Raw genomic sequence first — 23,299 nt, forward strand, 5'->3', positions numbered from 1 at the left:
TTGCAACGTAACTCTAGATAAAAGGCAAATTCTTGAATAATTAATCAGCTAGATTACTCCTGACTAACCATAAGTTGCAATTGACACACCTTTGGGGTAAAACGTGCCTTTTTTGGGGGGCGAGTTCCTAGGAATTATAATTTGGGTGCGCTTTTTAATAAAAATATAATTTTAATTTCACGTACCTCTATAAAAATGTCTTAAGAAGATCTAATTAACGCGTTGGAACGCCTACTCAACGTGTAAGGAGTTAAATTATGTTTATAAAGCTTCGCGAAAACATAATACAATATTTTATTTAATAAAACTGTATAATCATATCTTTAAAGTCGAGCTCACTCAATTTAGGTTTTTCATTATGTAGTTGTCAGTGGCTTGGCGTGTCCTCTGGCGGCCGCGAGCGCGAACTAGGGAACGGAGCTCGATTGCGTCGCAGTGTGCCTACCTTGGCCTTTAAACCGGGAGCAGGAAGGCTGTGGCGCGCCGTGTGGGCCGCGAAGCATCGCTCTCACAGGCCTGGCAGTCAGTCGCTGCTTGCTCGCTGGCGGGGACGTCGATTCGCTCGCTCCGATTGCAGCTTCTTCCTGCTCGAGCTGGACCACAGCATCAATTGAGAAAGATAATACTCTGCTACTGCTTCGACGCCGCTCCACTTCCTATTTGGTGAGTGACTGGAATCAGTTTAAAATTTTCAAATTTAATTTCGGGGAGTGATTTTTCTTAAATTTAATCATCTTCGCGGGGGAGAGTGCCTGGGAATTTTCTCACGCATTGTTTTCGGGAGAGAGAGAGAGAGGAAAAGCGCTATCTCGGCTTGTGAATGAGATTCTCTTTCGCTTTATCATCTCCCCCGCAGACTCTGAAAGAATGCACTGAGCAAAGTCTGAAAAAGCCGTGCTCCTGGCTTTAAAGAAACGGTTTCATTATCGCGGCTTGCCAATTAGCACCTTACGCGTGCCTTTGGGGAGGTTGACATTCACGAGATTCGCACCGAAATTCCACGAGCGGCCAATTATGTGCAAATCAGCCGAGCACGCTTTTGTTACTTCACACACAAAACCGCAGACAAACACAATGCGTACTGTGACGAAATTGGCGAATTTAATGCGAACAAGGATATATCTCGATATGTGGGATCTTTTTGAAAGCAGCCCGGCCTCCTTTGCCAGCAGCGAATCCGAATTGTAAACAAAATAAGCACGTCCCGCGGCGATTTTCTCCCAAACTTGACGTCATGCCACTCACCGCGATGCATTAGAAAATTCCCTGCCATAGAGATTATCGAGATCATAATCCAAAGAATTTTGTTGATTTGCTTATCGCGAAAACGATTGTTTTTATTGACAGGATGAACTGTGAGCGGTTGTTATCACATATTAGTGACGCTTTTGGTCAATTTTGCTGCCGTCACTGCGTAAAAACTCTTCGTCGCAGTTTCTGAAAAAGAGAAATTTGCAAACAAAGAGGAGACTGGACCACTTAAAAATCAAGTTTTTGGGCCACTTTGATGGGAAAGTGTTTATTAATTCCTAACTTAATATATTTTGTGATTTGTTGAGGGTTTTGGACATAAAACTAACGATATTGCTCGTATTGATTTGAAGTAACGATAATTTTTACGCGATTCGAGAGTTTAACTGCCAGTAATGTCAGCAAGAGTCAAAAGCTCATTTACTAATTTAAATTGGAGCTTTCTTGAGAGTAGGCCAAAGCAATAAACGTTTCAACCGGGAATTTCGGTTCAGAATCGAAGAAGAGACTCCTTAACCCACTTTCGAGGGACGAGGTCTAGGTTGTGTTTGTATCCTAATCCAAAAATAAAAAAAACTGTTGCCTATACCGAGTGAAATTTTACACGCATTTGTTTTGTGCGTCTGCCAGGAGTGATCATATAGGATATTTTTACACACTCACAACATTATGCACGAGCCAAGGTTGTGGACGCGGGCGCGCGCGCGCGCGCGATTTCCACTCTTGGCACCGAGTTCCGCGTTTTACACACTCAACCCCGCGCGCGTCTACACAATAACTCCCTTGCTATTATCTCTCAACTCGTTCCTATCGTGAGCAATTTCCAATTCAAAGCACAGAGATGGAATAAAGCTGCCAGCTCGCGATTTGTCCGAGTGCGAAATTTATCTGCTCGGCAAGGATGCAGCGTGAATGCAAAATGTCAGCCGAGACAGACTGCAAATAGACAATCGCTTTTGAAACGTTGGATACACTACAGTCGACTCCTTTGTCTCTCGGAATTATAATTACTTCTACGCAGCAAGTGCTCTCGGCTTACTTAAAGTAGAGACCAAAAATTAAGAATATTTAACTTCGTTGACTAGCAAGAAGTTCATTGAGAAATTTAGCGCAGTTTATCTCTACTATTTGCATTAATGAAATGAGGGCCGTTACGAAATTTGATAAATTTCTCGGTTTGTCGATGACTTTTCGCTTGATTTCAATTCCTCGTGCGAATTAAGAGGAAAAATTCTCTAAATTGTGAAATAAATCATGGTTTTAGAATTGATTAGCATGCAAATCTGTCAGCCGATTTTCTCAAAAATTTAAACGGCAACCTGGCAAATTTTACCTTTTTCCTCATTTTTATAAAGTATATCAAAATAAAGGTTAAAAGGACAGCTCACAAATTTTCTGTAAATATTTACCTTTCAATATTTCTGGCCTGATTGCCACATGCGCCTGTAGGCCTTTTAATTTGTTATCTTTACGTCAGCTCAAACGATATAGGTATTTATGTTGACAAATTTCAATATTTTCCAAACCCTGTATTTTCTCTAGCCTTTTCCTCATTGTGAGAACAAAAATGGAGCATTTTTCGCTATAAAATGCCTAGCTGGCAGAACAGAACTAAATCCGTCAAGGAGTGAGATGGGTGTTCTCTTTCAGCAGATACGTACTTAGATTATTTGCGCTCAATCGATCCCGTTACGCCGTGAAACAAAATATATATACGTATATAAAGTGTTCGCCGCTAATGCTCGCTATACAGAGTATAAAATCGCAGCACTTTTCCACGCCAGCTCTCACTCTCTCGAACGATCTTTTTCGCTCAATATAAAACGACGATTTCGTCCTAATTGCTCTCGCCAAAGTTAATTAAATTTCTCTCCACGACGCCATGCGTAAATAGTTCACTTTACCGGGAGGCTAGATTTTTTTTCAATTTTATATCTCGTCACGAAATAATATGTCGAGATTATATGTATTTATCCTTTATAACATACTCAACAAACACAGTTTTACCATTAACACTTTGTGTGTTTAAATTTTAAAACGCACGACCATGAAAATACAAGACAAATACAGCGTTGCGAAAAATGTATATATTGCTTTCACTTCCGGCGGCGGCGCTCGAGAAGTATCCTCTGAGCTCACTGCTGATGATGAATCTTCCTTTCATGAAAAGAACGTCTCGCCAGGAATGCATTTTGTGTTTGTCTATACAGCTCCGGGAGAAAAGGTTCCATCTGGAAAAAAACACACACAGCCTGAAGAGCAAACAAAGATAGTAAAAAGCTCTTCGTTCACTCTCTTATTTCTTGCGTTGGTATTATAATCATAATTGCGCTCTGACCCGCTGAGAGAGCACAGAGTTATTGAAGGAGCTGTACGCAGAGGTTCATTTTAGACCAAGTATAATATTTAGGACGTTTGTAGCAATTTTTTGTTGCAATAAACATGAAAATTTACAACTATCGCCAAAAATACAATTCAGAAAACTGCGGTGATAAAAGTCTCAGAATATTTAAAGGCGTTAAAATAGATTGCTCAAGTTAAAAATAATACAGCCGCATATCAGTTCAATCAAATCACTGACTTCCTGCACTTTTTGTTTTCTTTCGAGCACGGTTTGTCAGGAATTCAGTCCGCATTTGATATTGTTTGATTTTACTCTAAATCAAATCGTTGAGGCCTGTTGCTAAGCAGTCTCGTCATTAGAACTTGGAAAAAAGTGTATGACTAAAAGATTCCTAAGCGTCTACACATGATTTTTATTGTTATCAGACACGTGCGTGCTCGCGCTTGTATTATTACTGACGCTAAAGGAGCGTGAATCGTATATGACTAACGAACTTGAAGTTCTGTTACTAATTTGTTGATCATCAACACGATTACTCGAGCTGTATAAGTTTTACTTCCCACAAAGCAAAGTATTTATTATGGAAACATTCGCACTCTGACGGGGAAAACCAGCCAAGTGGATAATATTTTGCTAATATTCCTCTCGACTTGTGCCTCTCCCACGTCGAAGATTTTTGCCTCGAGTTTCCTTGTGCGGCTCTCATTAAAAACGTGTGCGAGAGAAAAGCACCTCTCCCATAGAATGTGCAATGAAAGCCCGCTTTTATCTGGAATAATAACTAGACGAGAATAGCGCGCGGCGCGCAGCAGGCGTGAAATTTTCCCTGCTGGCACAATATTTATCTCTCTCGGACTTAGTTTCACGGTCTCGTTATCGCGCACGGGTGGCGCAGGTCGCGTGAGGAAGCGCAAAAATTATGCTAATGACCGACGCGCGAAATTAGCCCATTCAAGCCTTGCTCGCTAGCTCTGGCGGCCGGGGCGTCGCCCAATTGCTGATGATGAGTGCAAAGCCGAGCGAGGCCGTTGACTGCGAGACACCGAGTCCAATCGTGCCTCCGTGTGTATATATAAACACAGCGGCGCGGCTCTCGCCAAAATTGGCCTGTGGTCCATCAAGGCACGTCTTTTTAATTCACACTCGACAGAGGAGAGATGAGAGATATTTTTAATTTCACGTTGATTTCACTTGATTTTAAATATTCCTCTCTATTTAGTTATCTAAATTGATGATTGATAGATGGAGGCTGGCAAGAAATCTTAAAGATAGTCAAAAAATTAAATTAAATTCCCTGCAACATACTATCCGCTAAATTAAATTTGGTGCATACATATTTTTAGCAATTTTTTTGAAGGAAACTCGTCCATTGAAAGATTATCAAACAAATAATAAACCGTTTTTTGTTGTTTGCGATTTTTTTGCTAAAATATTTTATTTTTCAATTCTTGTACAGTTTTAAAATAATAATTTCAGATGGTTTTTCGGGCTCCTAAGACAGAAAAAAGTGAAAAACACGTCTTAAAATGTAAGATTCGTGCTCGTTTGGCGTCTAAATTAGACAGCCCACAGTAAAAAATAGTCTAAACATTGATTCATTTAATTGCGATCACTCTTTTGAGGCGATTCTAACTGTTTTTAGCAAATTTAGGTTGAAAACTGAATTCCAATAAATGCAAAAAAAGTTATTTAACACGGCTTTAGGTAATTGTTAGACAACAAACAGTCCGTTCCTATACCAGCATCGATTTAAAAGAATCAAGAATTTATTCGCTGCGTAATTCCCAAGAGAGTCTAGGAGAGCTGCTGCCTCTTCCAAGAAATAATATGTAATGAGGAATTATTGAGATGAGCTGCGGCAGCGGCGGCCGGCATTTTTTGCCGCGACCAGCGCAGGCCACTCGCCGCGTTAAATGGCCGGAGGCCGCTCCGGAGGTGCGCGGGAGGGGAGGAGAGGCGCTCGAGGTCAAAGAAGACCCAAGAAGATGAGCAGCAAGCGTTTTTTTCTTCTTCATCGCTGCTGCTGCTGTGCGAATCGCGGCGTATTTGCCGCTTTACGGCCGCGGAATTCTCCACACGTAGAGCCGGAAATTACGACACTTTACTTGCCGAGATGAAATTTCAGCGGCTCCAGCCCTTCTATATATTGAATAATGAATCCGCTTTTTGCGTCTGCGTTCTAGGGTTATTTTGCAAGGCAAGCCAGACGGTCTGACATTTAAACCTTTAACGCCCACGATCTCTCATCCTACATTACAAGCCGTTATTGTGACTGAATTGCCGTGAAATAATTTCGACATTTCCCTGCAATGTGCAGTAATAAGAGCGTAAGCGAGCGTGACTTGAGCCAAAAAAGCATTCATTTTTTTTCATACGATAATTCAGGAAATCAACACTTCCCTTTAATTCTTAGTTAAATAAATTTGAATTTACTCGGAATGGCATTCACACGCGAGCCAAAACTGTTCGAGTTATTTTACAATACTCTGCACTGTACAAACAAGCCAACAAAAATAAAATGAATAGTTTTGAAACTTTTATGACGACCTTATTTCAGAATTTTCTTTTAATGCCTTTTGCCTCGCTTGATTAAATTGCCAAAGCACATTCTCGGAAGTGTTGGAGAAAATTCGTTCGAGAGCCTCGCGAAATCACTTTCAATCTGGCCGGAATCCAATTTCTCGAATGCGTCCTGAAAACCTCAATATAATTGTGTGCGCACCGAGGATACGTTTACGCTCCACTCGCGATCAGATCTGCCAACAGAGCTAGATTTATCGTGTCCTCGTTCCACCCCTTTCAAACGTCACCCTAACCTAAACCCCTCGACTGCATCCCCCGCACCCGGCCGCGGCACACAGGGAGAGAGTATAGTGCACGCCGGCGGGGATTGATTTCAGCGTGGCCTCTTTTGGGGGGTGCAGTTCTTAAGAGTCCGAATGTGGCAGCCATATGTTGCGCCATTGAACTTGTAGTTGAAATTAATGGTGGCTTCTTTCTGCATTTCTGAAGCTCTTTATAACATAACAATTAATTTTTTTTCAGCAAAAATTCTTGAAGTCGTCCTGGTCGAAGTAAAATTGCGCATTGCTCAACAAACACCCGAATTCACATGTTCGAATTTATTGTTGGCCTTTTCTTGCAACAAGGAAATTAGCGTTTGGTTGTTGAAAGTTGCGCGATTTTTCCGCTACCAACGACGAAGTAGAGCTTAACTGGCCAACAATTAGGAACATTTTGCTTTGTTGACTATAGCAAGTTTAATGTTTGTGAAATTTAGCGACATCTATACAACGTGCAATAATGCGAAACAGGGACCAAGGAACAGTCTAGAGTTAAATTTCAGATTTTGCCAAATATTTCGCAAAATTAAACAGTTTGTCAAGAATTCTATCACTTTTTTGTGCGATTTATGATGTAAATTTTCCTTTTAAGCATGTTTTTCCAATAAGGAGACAATTATTATGCTCGCCGCTTTTGATTGGCATTAAAACTTTTGAGTCTTTCTTCAACTTCGAAAGTTTTTGGCTTTTTCCTAATTTTAAAATGGTATTTCAAGTACAGGTTAAAAAGGAAAAGGTGGATCCTGCCTCAGGCGCGACAAAGGCACGGATTTAGCTCTACTTTACTTTATTTATCACTCCCATTCAGATAATTAATTCAAAGAATTAGTCGTTTTAATCGGTGCAGCCTCTAGACGTTCTGGAAGCCCTCGATGATCAGAAAGTGTGCGTTTTGGGGGACTTTTATTGGAAAAAAATAAGCGGCCCGCATCAATTAAGTTTCACAAATTTTCTGTAAAGGCTGCGGAGAGAGCCAGAATGCTACGTTTCCTATATAGGAAAGCGATCTTTCGAGAAGCTCGACAGAGCAAATTAATTCAATTTGCCTGTTGGTGTCAAGTGAATTTAAAGCAAACATTGTATTGTGATCAATGAAAGGGAAACGATGAGCCCGAAATCATTCACTATGCGGCCGCCCTTTCGAATGATTCATGCGAGACTAATTAATTTATTTCTGCACACTGTCGCAATTCTAAATAAATTGATTATTATGCTCTTACAATACGCCGCCTAATTGGAGACATGTTTACCGACATTTATCGTTGCGTGACGCCGTTGGAATTCCAAGGAATATGCTCACCTACATTTCCGTTGCCGCCAACGCTGCTCTTTCACGTTTAGACCAAAGTAAGTGTATCAATATATATTCGCGCCGAGAGGAGAATGAAAGGTCAGTGTCCGCCTTTTCAACGGAGCGCAGGGAAAGTGGCTCTCTTCATCGCACATTTCAAAAGTGGAGTGTTTTCTGCCCGGCACCGGCACTTACTTTGGTACACCGAGAGGAGCGTGGGAGTGAATCTTTTTGTCTGCGGGTAGAGAAGAGATGCCTCTTCTTTTGTGCCGGAATTCGCGACAGACGACAGACTGCCCGCAGGGCTGACCTAAAATCTAGCTCTCAGAGATATTTTGCATTGTTGGAACTCCTGGCCTGACGCATTTAAACTCTCCCAGCAAATATTTAGTTAACTGTTACAAAGAGTTAAAATTTTTGGCTAACTCTCTGCAATGATTTTTTTAAAGAGGAATGATACTGCAAAAGCCTGAAAATGCTTGTTGCCAATGCATAAACTCATCCCTTAGGATTCAGTTAAAGCCTAAATTGACCTAAGGAGCGCTGTAATTTTTTGAGAAAATTGGCTGGAAGGTTACCGTGCTTTTCAAATGGTAATGGCTGTCTCCTTACTTGAAATCCGATTTAATTTCAAAACCAAGAGTTTCCCCAATAAGTGGCATGCACCGTTGAACAGATCTCGACGAGAGGAATCGGAATATGCCAAGAAAATATGTTCAAGCACTGCAAATTTGGGAGAAAATTGGCAAAATTTGAATTTTCACTGTAGGAAGGTCCGTTTTTACTATTGCAAATTGTTGAACAAATTGTTTATGGTATCCAACAATTCAAATAATTTTCAATTGTTGCCCTGTATCATTCCACTACTTGAAGAAATTCTGAATAAAAATGTACCAAATGGTTTTGTAGCATTTAAATCATAAGTAACAATTCTTGTTGCTTACTTTTTACTTCCCTAGTTCCTAGAAGGCAGTCATTTTATCATATTAATTTATTATTCATTCATGTTTCACCCATAAACGCATCCTCTTAATGAACATTACAGTACACTTGGAATAGGATACAACTGTTATGATACAAATTAAAAAATTGTATTAAAAAACGTAACTAATGCGGAAATTGAAAGATCTGAGAGAGGTTGTTAATAGTGGCTCTTTTATGATAATACGCCTATAACTTACATAATTAGCTCTTCGAGGCTGAAGAAAAATAACTAAATTGTGTTTTATTTATATACTACACGTGAATTGCATGCTCAGCCCATTTTCGAGAACAGTTAATTAGTCCTCCAAATGCAAACAACTGCACGGAGAGCAATGAAACAATTAAACCAATCGGCGAAAGGTTGCACGCTGTAAATTAATAATTGTGAAGCCCGAGTAGTCGGCTGCAATTGCTGCATTCCAGCGTGGTTGCGTCACGTCATGGCTGCGCTGGAATACGCATGAGTAATAATAATTATTACTACAATGACAAAACACTCGGCGGATCATTTCGGTGTATGGGTGGCGGCGTCGTTTGCATAAATTCCGGCCGATCGCGTGCACCGAAATGGGACTCAATTAGCGCGGGCAGCGAAGATGCGCGGCTGCTGCTTTCCTCAATAAAACGAGACGAATAATATATATATAATCGCTTTACGAGCGGCCGATTCGGCGGAAGTTGCTGGATGCTGCGCGAAAACAGCGATGTGCGGCTTTCTACATGGCGAGAGAGGCGCGCACACACACACAATCGCACATACAAAGTGGATTAGCAGGACACGCGCCGCGCGCGACAAACTCAACCCTTTCTCGCATTTCGCCTCATTTCCATTTAAATTGAAAATGACACTGGCTGACACGCCTGCTGCGGTCGTTCTGGCTGAAATTGCTCGAAATGTTGCCCCCGGCGTTCTGTCAAATATATGCGCAAATTCTAGCGGAAAATGCACTAATTTCGAGAATGTCGCGCCGCTCCAAACCGATGACTGTGTTTGACGGAAGAGCCTTGCTCTAAAAATTTTTCAACTGCATGAATTTACAAAATCGATGCCTTTCCAAGAATAAATTGCAACTTTTGGCAATTCATGCATGGAAATTCAAATTGTGCTTCTTAAACAAATACAAACACTATCAATATTTGAATATTTTTCGAATTTTTTTAATTATTTTAAAGGCTTCATTATTTTTTTCCAACGTCATTTGTGATTTCTGTCATTAATGAAACTATCTCTCTTACTAAACGGTCTCCATCTTTTACAAAATGTCCTGATTTCATTATCGCACACATGGTAGAGATAAACCGTTGCTAAATTTCGCAAACAATAGACTCAATGAACTACTTGATATTGTCAACAACGCAAAATGTTCTTAATTGTTGGCCTGTAAACTACAGCTTTGACTAATACTGTTGCAATTAAAGTGGAATGATACTGGGCAACAATTGAAAATTATTTAAATTGTTGGATGCCATAAACAATTGATCGATTAACAATTTGCAATAATAAAAAATGGACCTTCTTACAGTAAAAATTCAAATTTTGCCAATTTTCTCCAAAATGTACAGTGCTTGAACATATTTTCTTGGCATATTCCGATTCCTCTCGTCGAGATCTGTCCAACGGTGTATGCCACTTATTGGGGAAACTCTTGGTTTTGAAATTAAATCGGATTTCAAGTAAGGAGACAGCCATTACCATTTGAAAAGCACGCTAACTTTCCAGCCAATTTTCTCAAAAAATTACAGTGCTTCTTAGGTCAATTTAGGCTTTAACTGAATCCTAAGGGATGAGTTTATGCATTGGCAACAAGCATTTTCCAGGCTTTTGCAGTATCATTCCTCTTTAATTCGCTTGCATATTATTTAAAAAATTAAAATTACCTCATGGCGTGAGCATGTAGTCATAACAAACATAGATATGTGGGAAGCCGCCTTTTTTACACCAAATCATGTTGCAAAACAAACCGCAGCGGGAGCTGTTCGTTTTGTTTCGCGTAGAAAATCTCGTTAATAAAATGCAGCAGCACGCAGAACAGCCGCGTTGATTAATTGGATCGAAAACCACAAACGCCGCAATATCTCTCAGCGCATAGAGCAAGGAATTTTCTCTTTCTGCGCCACTGCAAAATAATAAACTGCCGTTCGTTGAATGTGAAGCGAAATGACAAAACTGGAAATCTGCACGCGTGACTTAGCACGGCGAAAAATGCGTTATAATTCCCCCTTTCTCGCGGCTGCTATAGAGATTTTAATTTCACTTCACGAGCAGTTAATCTCGGGGAATCCTTCTAGAGTATGTAAACGCCGTACTGGGATATTTCGACTTGTCGAAATACGAGACGACTGCTCACCAGGTGCAGAGCGTGTTTAAAATATGCTGTAATGAGGCGAAAATTTCCCACGGCGCAGCTAGTGTCGAGGCTGCCGGATGAAATATGCATGCCCGCACACAGACACACACACACGAACACCTTTTTGAAATTTCATATTCTCGACGGCACTGCTTTTGCTCTACCGAGAGATGCATTAAAATCTCATTGTTTCACACGCCTCTTGCTGGTATTCCAGCCTGCATGCGGGAACTAGTTGCGGCTTGTCCCACCATTAAAATTTGATTCAGCTCACGAAGAGATTTTTTTTTGCAGAGGAGGAAAGTTTTAAGATATGATTTACGAAATGATAAAGAAGAGATTTGTCTCAAAAGCGATTCATAATTAAAGTAAAGAGCTTTACAGGCTAACAATGAAGAACATTTTGCATTGTTGGCTATAGCAAGTAGATCATTGTTTGTGAATTTTAGCAACAGTTTATCTCTGTGCAAATAATGAACCAAGGAACAGAAAATTTTCAGATTTTGCGAAATTTCTCGAAAAATTATATGATTTTTCGCTTGATTTCGTTCCCTCTCGTCGTGATCTACCTAATGATGACGAATTTTCAGGAAAATTGTGAAATAAATCGTTATTTTACAATCGATGCTCGCTAAAACCTGGGAATTTTTATCTTTTTACCTGATTTTTAGATCGTATTTTAATTAAAGGTAAAAAGGAATTTCCACAAATTTTCTGTTAAATAAAGGCTTTGTCAGAAAAAATTAATGCTCGCTCGCGTGACGTCAATCGTCTGGCGAGGGATGGAAACACACAAAAGCTGCTATGATCACGTTGAAAGCCTACAAAAGAGCGTATGTAAACGCGCGTGCGAGCCTAATGAAAGGGGCGACAATTAATTCGACTTATTCCCTCTGCGTGGAACGGATAATTTCGCTGCTCAGAGATTGAGACAAATGGTCTAGACGCAATTTGTAGAAATGAACTGTTCTGCAATTATCAGTATAATTGGAGGGAAGGCCAGTTCTGCACGAAATAGCGGCGTTTTGAAATAAATCTTAAATCTGTGATATTTTCATTAAGTTTCTTAGCGAATTTTGAGGAAAATTGTGAAATAAATCGGTATTTTACAATAGATGCTCGCTGCTTGATAATATGCATGCAAACATTTGAGCCGATTTTCTCAAAAGTTAAACGGCAAAACCTGGGAATTCTTATCATTAACCTAATTTTTAGATCGTATTTGAATTAAAGGTGAAAATTAATTTCCACATTTTCTGTTAGACTCAATAGCTTTTAATCGGCTCTTACACTTTCGTTTGAGCAATCTGGATCTGATTTTGATAGACGCAGTGGAAAGAAATTATGAAATGCTTTTAAATTAAGTGGACAAAAACGGGAGCAATGCCCGGCGTCAACCGTGCGCGTTTAAATCACGCGTGCATTGTTTCCATTGTTATTAATATTTTTTTTAGTTTATTGTGCCTCCATGCTCTCGTCTTGCCAATGGAGTGAGAGCAAATCGCTACTACTTTCTCCACGCTGTAGGGTTTTCGTTCTAATACACTTTTGGGCTGGCGCAGGTGCACGCGGAGAAATCATTTTGGCAAATTCATTGCGCGCATTTCTAATCGCACCCGGGGGCCGCGAGTGAGAGTTGTTACTATCGTCATCAAAAATTTATGATTTTTGGTGTCATGTTCAAATCGTCGCGTTTCTCACTGCTCATCGGACGGGAGAGAAAGCCCTGTAAAAGGTCATTCGTAATCAATAGCCCTCTATTGTTGGGCGCATCTCCTTTTACGAGAGATTTTATCTTCACCGCGCCGACGCCCACCTGATAAACCCCGACAAAAGAAAACCTTCGGAAAAAAGGCCGTTTTTTGTCTTCGACTCGAACAATGCCGGTATTGATTGTACAGAAAGGTCGTAATTCGGAATATATTAATAAAAAATCGATAAATAATTAACAATCGTTATCGAAATAATACATGCCGATTCGGTATCAATTCTCACGCGAACTCGTCGGCTTTTCCTGTTTGAAACGCGTGCTTTTCCACCCTTGGGGGTGATTCCGGCCGTGACCCGCTTTTTCCAATATAATTGCATCTGCGTGCCGTGTGCCATCTTCTCCAATTAGTCTAATAGTGCGATCGCGTAGATAATGTTTTTCGCGGCGCTAAAACCGCTAACCATGAATTGTAATCTTGCACGATCAATTGGTGGCAAAGACCTTGTGTTGACAAATGTGAGGGGAAAACAAACATTTTCCGGCTGCCGCGCGGATCGATTTTCCCATGTTTATATTATATTGCAGTAGCTCCTAGCCGGAACACGGTTGCCGCCGCGTGAATTTACGCCAGGTTTGCAAAGCGGTGACCCACTTCGGCTCGAATTGCCTCTGCTTTTTAGTGTGTCAAAAATTGTCCGAGGATTCAGATGCTTTATTTAGCATCATTTATGAAGTTTCTTTCGTTGATTTCCTCTTCGTTTTAATTTAGAAGGAATATCAAGGGTCGAAAGACAAAATTTGCATGAGGTTAACAAACTCTAAGAAATTTTTACACCAGAAATGAGTCTTTAATAGAAGATTTTTCTACATAATATTCTTTTTTATGGATTTTCAGGAGAGTTTTGGTAAACCTTGAGACCTTAGTGGTGCAATTTCAAAAATAAAAGGTGTGCTTTGAATTTCTCTCACTGAGCCCGATTGAAAAGACACCAAATTTTATGTCCTATAATATAGGTCAAGGGTCAATACAGATAATTTTGGTTTGTAATTAAATTTTTAGAAATAAGCTCATGATCTTGGAATTTTAGATTGGTCTTTAATTGTTTGTTTGCGAGAAATTCTGCTTAAAAACCTGAAAAACACGAATTTTTCGAGTTTTGCAAATATTGCCAAATCAAAATAACGGGTTTTAAACATCAGAATTACAAAAAAATACCCATCTCTAGACTCGTCTCAATCTAAAAGGCGTATGGGTGCTTAAAAATTCATGAATAATGCTTTTTACATATTTTTTATTATAAAAATATCAACAAAGATGCTATAATATTTAATAAAAATCATACGTGACATTGTCTTGTGTTGTAACATTCACGAGAAAAATGCCACAACCGCATCTAAAAGAACATTATGACCCTTGACGGCCGTTAAGGGACACATTCCAAGTTGAGTGTTATGGCTTGAAAACTCTTCCCGGAGTCTGGTGTGGTTGTATGTGACGCACATAAATACACACACGCCGAGTGTAAGTGCACGCACTCTGGAAACAAAACGTGCACCGCAAACCAGACTTCTTTTTTTAAACGCGGAGGCGATTCTTAGCCTGGTGAAACACGCGTCATAAATAACCAACTTTTGAGTCACGAGAATGGTAAACAGGATCAAGGATGCAAATTGGATTACTCTGCACACACGTTGCCGCGACCGTGGTCAATTTTTTTTGCGTTTCGCGCAATGCAAAAAACTTTTTTGCATGTATTGATTGCCGTGCAAGACGGCGCCAATTTGCATCTCGCCTCCGATCTCCAATAAACTTTTACTGCTGCAGCGTTTGGGGAACGTGCCACTCGTCGAGATGGCAAGTGCGCGATACAAGCAGGCTGCTGGTCGAAAAATTCGAATTGCCGATCAATAAAAGAACCATCTTTTCAGCTCAATTGGAAACATTCACTGTCCAATGCAAAGCGATAGTTGATTCACTTAAATTTTAAGGAAAAAAATGACAAATTACACTTCACAAGGCTACCTGCGCATTTATGAACAGTGAAATTTTGTAATATTTAACATGAGGCTTGTAAATTTTAGTAGGCCAAGTATATCCTTATCGATTTCCAAGCCAATCCACTACAATGGTGTTGCCAGTGTTTTTATTTAAATGTCCTCGCCATCAAAACAAGAGCACGTTTTGCTCAAGTAATAACTACTGTGATGCTTCATAAAAATCATAAAAACACTTAATGCGAAGTAATAAAGCCCGAGTGATAACAGTTAAAACAAAAGCCTTTCGTGCTGTTGCATTAATCTCTCCTCATTTCACACTTTTCGCTCACGACGTGAATTTGCAAGCCTGCTGACAAAAACCGCTCCCTTTATTTTTCGTGTGTGCACCGTTAGGCAGAAAATAACAAAAAGGCTCTCTGCACTCGTTCCGCGCAGTCTCACGTGCACGCATTTTCGTCTGTTTGTCTGTGTCTGTACTCACGTGTGTCCCTGTGCACAATTAAATAAAAGCTTTGTCAGAAAAGAAAAAATTAATGCTCGCTCGCGTGACGTCAATCGGCTGGCGAAGGATGGAAACGCACAAAAGCTGCTATGATCACGTTGGAAACCTACAAAAGCGAATGTAAACGCGCGTGCGAGCCTAATGAAAGGGGCGACAATTAATTCGACTTATTCCCTCTGCGTGGAACGGATAATTTCGCTGCTCAGAGATTGAGACAAATGGTCTAGACGCAATTTGGAGCAATGAACTCCTCTGCAATTATCATTATATTATGAGGAAAGTCCAGTTCTGCACGAAATAGCGGAATTTTGACAGAAAAATGTTCATACACTTCTTAAATCAGTGATTTTTTTCATTAAATTTCATAGAAAATTTAGGGTTGGAATTCAATGAATTAATTAAAACGGTTAATTTTGTTGAAATTTTGATGACTTTACAACAGACTTGGTATGTGGTTTATATTTTGGCTTAAATTGCCTCAAACCAATCTTCTCGGTGCTCACGAGAACCGCAATTTGCGATTTGCCGGCTGAGCGCCAGTTGACATTTTGTGGAATAATTTGATTTCACTCACTTGCGCGGCAGTTGATTAAAAAGTAAATTGGCCGCGGTGATGAGAAGCCCGGTCCGAGCCAATTTGCATGAGCTGGTTGGAAAATCCGTCAGTCTGCTGAACGACACCACTCACTCAGCAGTTTGAGCAGGCGCACTGAATTTTCCACTCGCTCTGATGTTATGGAGAAAGCATTTCTCGTGTCGGCGTGAAAAATAAAAAAAAAACTCGAGGGAATGGCTGCTTTTTCCTGAATAATGGCACACATTATTTCCTAACCCCGGGAGTTGCGCTCATATCTCTGCCGGCAGCGGGCAGGCAAACTTCAATTATCAACGGAGTCGCTCCATCTCGCAGGAAGCGAGTAATTGGCCGTTTATTGACGCAGAGAGTCCTCTCCTTCATAATGCTCCAGACGGCTGGCTCGGCAAATTTGCTCATTTTCCACCTCTTGTCAAAGGATTTTTCGCTCCGTACGGCAAATGAAATTGCTCCTCTTGAAATAGTTTGATGCGGAAACTTTCGAGACAAGAAACCCTGCTGTGAAATGTGCATTCATATCAGGAAGGAGTGTCGGTGGAGTTTTAAAAGTTCTTAGGAGCCATATCGAAATATCACAATTTGATATTTCCGGTAGAGAAGATGAGATATTATGTGCAATTCAAAGAAATTGAGATGCAACTCCATCCAGGCATGAAGAAAATGCCTTAAGATTCTTAAAAATTCATGCTTTTAGGTCTATTTAATATCATTTAAATTGAATGAAATGATAATGATTTGAAGCAAAACCTTTAGAAAGGGTTTTAGAGACATTAATAGACATCAATTCATGATCATTCAGTAATTTAATGTACTTTTACCAATTTAAAAAAATGGAACGGATGTATAACCATTCATTCTTTGATTTTATACAATCATAAATCATCACTCCACGTACTCCTGTTTCTGCACAATTTGCACAATCTGGTCTCCAGGCACCAATCATGACAAAGCCCAATCCGACAATTATTGCCGGCATCGGCGTGTGAAATACATGCATTAGGCCAATTCGCCCTGGGGAGAACGACAATGGGAGAGGAGAATATATATATATATACCTTGCTAGTCTTGCTACCTGCTGGCGGCTGCGAAATCGGCGGGCCAGCGCCAGCACTTGAACATAATAGTAATAATATGTCAAGGGGGTTGTTCTGCCCGTTCGCCCCCCGCAGAATCGATGCCGGTGTGTGGCTGCTCGATGGCTGCTGGCCGGGCATATCTGCAGACTTTTTGCCGGCAGCGCCTTTCCATTTGCCACGGTTGCCTAGCAACCCTGCAGACGTGAGGCGTCACGCACCTTGCGATGCCTTTATGTTGCGGTGCGACTGTGATTGCTAACCCAATAACTGACTCCTGCCATGTGACACACTGCCGCGTGTATGGCGACAAATTGAGTTTCTTTCTGTCCTTTTTGCCATTTCCTGTTTCGGTGGATGAAATTTTTGGCAAACAGAAACGTTTTTTGACAGAAGGAATAGAAACAGATGTGATCCATTTGGTGTAAAAAAGAAATGTGAAAAGTAAATTTTAGAATCGTTTAATAATTGTTAAGAATAAATTAAATATTGTTGAATGTTTTTTCTCTAATTTACTAGTGATTTTATACAGTTTTTGATCATATTTTTATTTTCTCAAAAATCAATCGGTTACTTTGCGGTTATTGACAGTTATTATATTTAAATAAGTATTTCCCTGAGACACAAAATCTCAAAAACCACATTCTGGATATCACATTATATTTTTTTTAATTTCCGTTCTTAATTATTGAAAAACCCCCCGATTCTAAAAAGTCATGTTTGTCAGAGATTTGAACCAAATTACTGAAACGTCTAATCGTTTGTATATTTGTCAGTGTGTCAGTTTCTAAAATTTAATTTAAAAAAGATTATGGAAATCCTCAATTGAACCCAAGGAGGAAGTACAAATTATCTCTCGACTTATTGAATATCCTCTGTCACAATTTCCCCACGAACACAATAAATAAATCCCAAAGAAGCTGAGCGTTGACACGTGACGACCTCTCCTTGGTGCATTATTGTGTCTCACATGATCACAATAATCGAGGCCGATGTGTCGTGGATCATACACAGGAGTAGAGGGGCAGACACCGCGCTCTTTCCGCAGTTAATAATGTCGGGCAGCATCAGCCAATTTGTGTCAATGTCACTGGAGCATTGTGTCGCCCATGCACACAATAAACCGGTCTTGGGGCGTGCGTATATTGTTTCTTCTGCTCGTGAGCGAGATGAGCCGCACCGGCAGCTTCTGGGTTCTGCGCCGGGCTCTGGGCTAACTCACCCTATGCGTGTATGTGGCGTGTGCCATTTCGCAGACGGATTATTGCTCCCGCGGGGGCATGAATCTGCCAGAAATGAGCCGCAGCCGCGGCCCCTTGCTTGTCGCAGAGAAAATGCACGCTATGACCCTTTTAAGAGGGAATTACCCTTCTGTTCCGCTCGTGGATACATTCTTGTCACTTTTTGTGATTAACGAGGCAATTTATCAAAATGATGACATATTTAAGGGGGCAAATGTTGCGTAGAAAAAAAAACAACAAAAACACATTTGGTAACTTTGTTTTCAATTAACGGCCTGGCAGGCAGCAACAATATAGAATTCTGGGTGGTATTCAATTGAAGCCACCATTCGGCTCAATCCATGCTGCCGCTGCTTCCTCAATGGGACAATCAGGTCTGTGTGTGTATGCAGTAGCATTCGCAAAAGTCAGCCAGTCGTAAAAAAGACACGTTTCGCCTGCGCGCATTCCCGTGCGCCAAACGGGCGTCAAATTCGATGCACACATACACATAAAAAAATCTGAATTCATTCACGCTGTCCGCCCTTTCTGAATTGAACACGATTGTTTCAGACGTGCCTGGTCAGCGAGCATGGGTAGCTCCTGCTGAAAGCGCTGAATCGACTCTGTTGTCAGCAGAGATGTCTCCTCCGCTGGGCAGCCAGCACTCTCCGGAGCAGAGCAAGAAGCTGTCCTCGCCCCTGCAGATCAACGGCTTCAAGCAACTAAACGGTCATGTGGCCATCGAGCCCTACAAGATGAACGGATTCGTCCCTGAGGACAGCAACAACAGACTCAACGAGCTGCTCAACTCCGTGGTGGAAAAGACGGACTCGCCCACCATTCTGTTGACAAGGAAAATCGAGGAGCATGAATCAAACGGACACGTCGACAACGTCAACGCGGAGGTCAACGGCCACCACCAGCAGAACGGCGTCGACGAGGAGGAGAATCTCAAAGAGGACCTGGCCAAGGACAAGTCCATCGCCAGGCTGGAGTCGCTTCTGATAGCCACCAAGCAGGAGCTGCAGCTGCGAGACGAAGAGGTGTCCAGGCTAAGCCGAATCAGGACCGATGTGGAATCCGAGGTCCTAGACCTCACCGCCAGCCTCTTTCAGGTAATGCAAAAATTTGATAATTTAAATAATAGTCAATGGTTTACTGGTTTAGAATTATTTAATATAAGACGAGCGGGAATTCGCTTTTAATACTTGAGACAGCATGGAATAAATTGATCTTTATAACGAAATTGGCATTTGCAGTTATATAAACTGAAAAAAAAACAATTGTTTTAAAAGTTCAAAGATTTAATTATTTATTTTTGTGTACGTCGCCTACAGAAAACAAATGAGATAAGTGATTTTGTGGTAGGAATACAAACTTTTACAGTGCTTTGGCCTTACAATTAGAGGTAAAATTCTATTTATTTTAAACGGAAATTTCCTTCTAAAATACCATGCACGATTCAAATCCGATCACTTCAATTTTGAATTATTCAAAAAAGGACGAATCGAGAGACGTGCGATCAACGCTCTAAACGTTTTTCATTCACATCCCGTTTATTCATCGCCTCTTTTTTTGTGATGCTGACGCGATTGGAACGTCTTAAGTCATGCTCTTTGGCCCGCAGTGTAATAATACCCATTTCAAGTTCAAGGAACAGGTTTTTGGTTGAGTTCACACTTGGTTGACTCGCGCTTCCTGCCGGCGCTTTTAGTATACCTGCTCTCTCCCCCAAATACATTCGTGTTGTTGGTCATGTTTGTTGATTTTCACTTGCTCTTCAACACACGCAACATACATTTTACGCTGACTTTGAATTTATTCAGTGCAAGGCTTATCTCTTTAAAAGCAGTCAGGTTCAACAGTCAAAACATGATTACTTTTCACTGCGCAGATCTGATCTACTAACAAGTCTTAAACGTCGTACAAAATATTTTGATAAATTTTATTCTCTACTATTACAGGCCAAAAATTAATGCATTTTGCACTTTAGAAATTAGTTCCTTGAGTTTTATTTATAAATTTTCTGCAAATAATAAATAAAATGACGAATATATTTTGCGTAATCAAATATTTCTGAAGGTTTCTCCTTCTCGTCAATTTTAGTGGCCTATTGATTACCCAATAATGTTACATTATTAATTAGCTGTCTCACAGCGGCACTTGATAGTTTTCGCCGCAGCGCGTTGCGTAAATTTAGGGCGCAATAATAATGCAGAATATATAATTCCTTTCGCAGGTCACAAACGCAATAACACTTTGTTTTGGCTTGTGTCGGTGCGTGAGCCCCTTATTAGATTTATGCGAAGACTTTCCAACGCACAACGTGCCCGAATTTCACGACTACTTTAAGATACAAATTAATTTACTCACCTCTGCGGCCTAATTGATAAGCGGCGAACGAAATACATGGTTATTCGCTCGCATTAGCCGCAACTTCCGTCTTATCGCTCTCGATTTCTCGTCCCTCCTTTCCTTTGTTGTTTTTTATTTTAAAATTTTCAACCAGCACGCAAGGAAACGAGCGTAGCGGCAGTGATATAATTTACAGACAGGAAGCGAAAAGCGAGTTGCTTGTAAGAAGTGGAGAAAACATCAATTCCCCTTGTCGAATCGGCGAAAGGGCGTTGATTTTTCGAGATGAGCGACTCGGAGGGCGGTGGGCAGCGGGAGCCGTCGTGGAAAATGCTGCTCACCGGCAAAGCCAAACAGGGACACGTCAGGCTGGACACCAAGCCCAAGAGAATGGAGCGACAGCTGTCGAGGAGTTTGCGCGAGCTCGCCTTGGAAATTGAACAACTGGATTTCAACAGTAGCGAGCCGACTTATAGTATTAATGTACATACTTGATTGAACCGACTGAAATGTACATATTTATGTTGAGAATATTTTGACATGGCGGTGTCTGTTTTTTTTTGTTGCAGGAGGCGCACAACATGGTGCAGGATGCCAACAAGGCCAGAGCGCAGGCCGAAAAGGCGCTCAAGGAGAGCCAGATGAAAGTGGAGGTGCTGCAGGCGGAAGTGGCGGCCCTAAAAACGCTCGTCATCACGTCCACCCCGAGCAAGCCCAACCCGCATCTCCACCCCCAACTGCAGCAGTCGGACTCGACGCCCTCATCGTCCTCGTCTGGTAAAAGAATGGGACAAAGTGGCCTTTTTTGAGACTAACAAAGTGGCCGATCTCCATTCCAGGCATGAATCTCTTCAACCGAAAGCACCGACGTTCGCCGTCGCATTTCAACCTCAAGTACGGTAGGGAAAATTCGCCTCCAGACTCTCCTGTCAAGGAGCAAAGGGGTGGCAGCCCTGCCCACACTGGCTATGCTCAGCTGCAGCAAGAGGATTTGACTACAAAAGACGAAATTGAGGTAAGAACTGAGAATTGACGTTTGAGTTCAAAAAGAAAGAAAAGTGTAGTATCTTAAACGTCTTTTACCGTGAAAAAAAGAGAAAGAGGTTACACGTTTAAAACAAACTAATTGATTTATTTTATAATTTTTTAACTCTCCATTTTTAAATTCGGGTAAATTTTCTGATATTTATAAAACTCTAAGCTTCCCGGTAAATTCAATTTTTCTAAAAGAAAAAATCAATTTCAGTTTGATCCCGTGGTGCATAAAGAGTTCCTGCAGTGGAAAGAAAGCCCTAGCTTAGACAGGACGAACGCGTTTCTCTCAAGGATCTACAGAGAAGACATTGACTTGTGCCTCAACTTCAGCAACGTCGATTTAGGCTCAAGAGTCTACGAGGCAGTTCAGTCGGGCACCGTTTTCATCGAGGCAGCCACCGAGAAAAGCAAGTCTACTTTTCCCAAGTGAGTTTCTCTTTCCTGTTTTGCGATTTAGATCTTAAAATCAATTTTCTCTTCCCTCAGAAAATGTGCTTTACTTGACGCCCAGCGTATTTGCAACTACAGATTGCGCCTAAGCGAGGAGGAGCAGTGGCATCCCATTTCGCAAATGTGCAGAAATAGGGTAAAATATAAATATATTAATTTCAACCCCTAAAATTTTTAACTCAAAAATTTCTGCACAGATCACTGCCGTTTGTGATTTCCTGAATTACTTGAGGTACATCGAAAGAGGTCTTGTAAAGAGTTCAGGTAAAAACATTTCACCCTATTGGTGCGGAACAGAAATTTAATTAAATTCTCATACTTGCAGCCCATGACATGTATTGTGAGTTGGTGCGGCTAAGGAAGGAAATTGTGCTCGCAAGATTGGGATTGCCCATCTCGAAGGATTAGAAGAGTAAAGATGCTGCCTACCAAACACTCACACACCAGTCATTTAACTTTTTTAAGAAAAAACGCCAAAGACTTAGATTAAAAATAGAAGAGATTCACATACATTTGCTTTTGATGTAAATAAATTCCTGCTTGCCTGAATGGAAAAGATTGAAAATCGAAATGTGCCACAAATTCAAAGAAAAATCGTGTAGAGGTTGTGTTGTAGATGAACCCGAAGTGTCAAATCGAAATTCAGTTTAGATATTGAATTCAAATGTTCGAGATTTTAGAAAGAATGTGTGATTATTGCTGTGGTTAGTGATAAAATAACTACATGAAGCCGTTTAAATTTTAGTCAGTGGTTGACTGTGAAAGAAGTGTGAATGATTTATTTGTGAAATGATTTTTGAATTCGATAAAATTTCTCTTTCCTAAAAGAATCAATCAAATTTTAAGAATATACCAACCAAGTTGAATTTGACGACAAAATCTCTAAAGTCTGTCTTCTTTGTATGCCCATACACGACTTCAAATAAAATTTTTAAAAAAATCATGATTTAGTGGTAGCTAAAACTTCCTATACATTTGTCTTGACAATTGCAAGGTTACTGTTTCCTGTTTTAGGAGATTTAACTTAATGTATTCATTAACTCTTGCTATGTAAACTCTGGTAAAAAATTACTTTAGCTGAAGTGTATGATAATAATTGAATGTTTGAATGTGTTTAGTTGAGTTTTTGGAATTATCATTCATTTGAAACTTTCTTTATTTTTTGCCTCTTTTTTGTTAATCATTTTGTAAATTTTATTACTTGCAAATTGTACATTGAGAAATAAACTTATTTGAAACACACATCTGATTGCCTTAATTTTTAATAAGGAGAGACCTAGCAAAATTATTTGTTGT

General features: G+C 40.5%; 1 protein-coding gene across 2 annotated transcripts; it reads left to right on the forward strand.

Annotated features, from left to right (window-relative positions):
• The first annotated feature begins 502 nt into the window (after positions 1 to 502).
• LOC135942756 (guanine nucleotide exchange factor for Rab-3A-like) lies at positions 503 to 23,245 on the forward strand. Of its 2 annotated transcripts, none has more exons than XM_065489039.1 (8): positions 503 to 663; positions 18,734 to 19,278; positions 21,088 to 21,295; positions 21,358 to 21,533; positions 21,765 to 21,979; positions 22,040 to 22,139; positions 22,201 to 22,267; positions 22,329 to 23,245. In XM_065489039.1, exons 2-8 carry the CDS (start codon positions 18,802 to 18,804, stop codon positions 22,409 to 22,411), a joined length of 1,326 nt encoding a protein of 441 aa, XP_065345111.1. In that variant the 5' UTR covers positions 503 to 663; positions 18,734 to 18,801; the 3' UTR covers positions 22,412 to 23,245. The 2 variants fall into 2 exon arrangements, with proteins under 2 accessions (XP_065345111.1, XP_065345110.1); XM_065489038.1 differs by lacking the exon at positions 503 to 663 and adding an exon at positions 18,504 to 18,555.
• Positions 23,246 to 23,299: the final 54 nt, after the last annotated feature.

Source organism: Cloeon dipterum, chromosome 4 (assembly GCF_949628265.1).
Source record: "Cloeon dipterum chromosome 4, ieCloDipt1.1, whole genome shotgun sequence".
NCBI classification, from domain to species: Eukaryota; Metazoa; Arthropoda; class Insecta; order Ephemeroptera; family Baetidae; genus Cloeon; species Cloeon dipterum.

Bases quoted from the DNA above. Each gene is read 5' to 3' on its own strand.
- LOC135942756 (XM_065489038.1), top strand. The intron at 21,534-21,764 runs GTAAGAACTGAG...AATCAATTTCAG, and splicing joins CTACAAAAGACGAAATTGAG to TTTGATCCCGTGGTGCATAA. The intron at 22,268-22,328 runs GTAAAAACATTT...TCATACTTGCAG, and splicing joins AGGTCTTGTAAAGAGTTCAG to CCCATGACATGTATTGTGAG.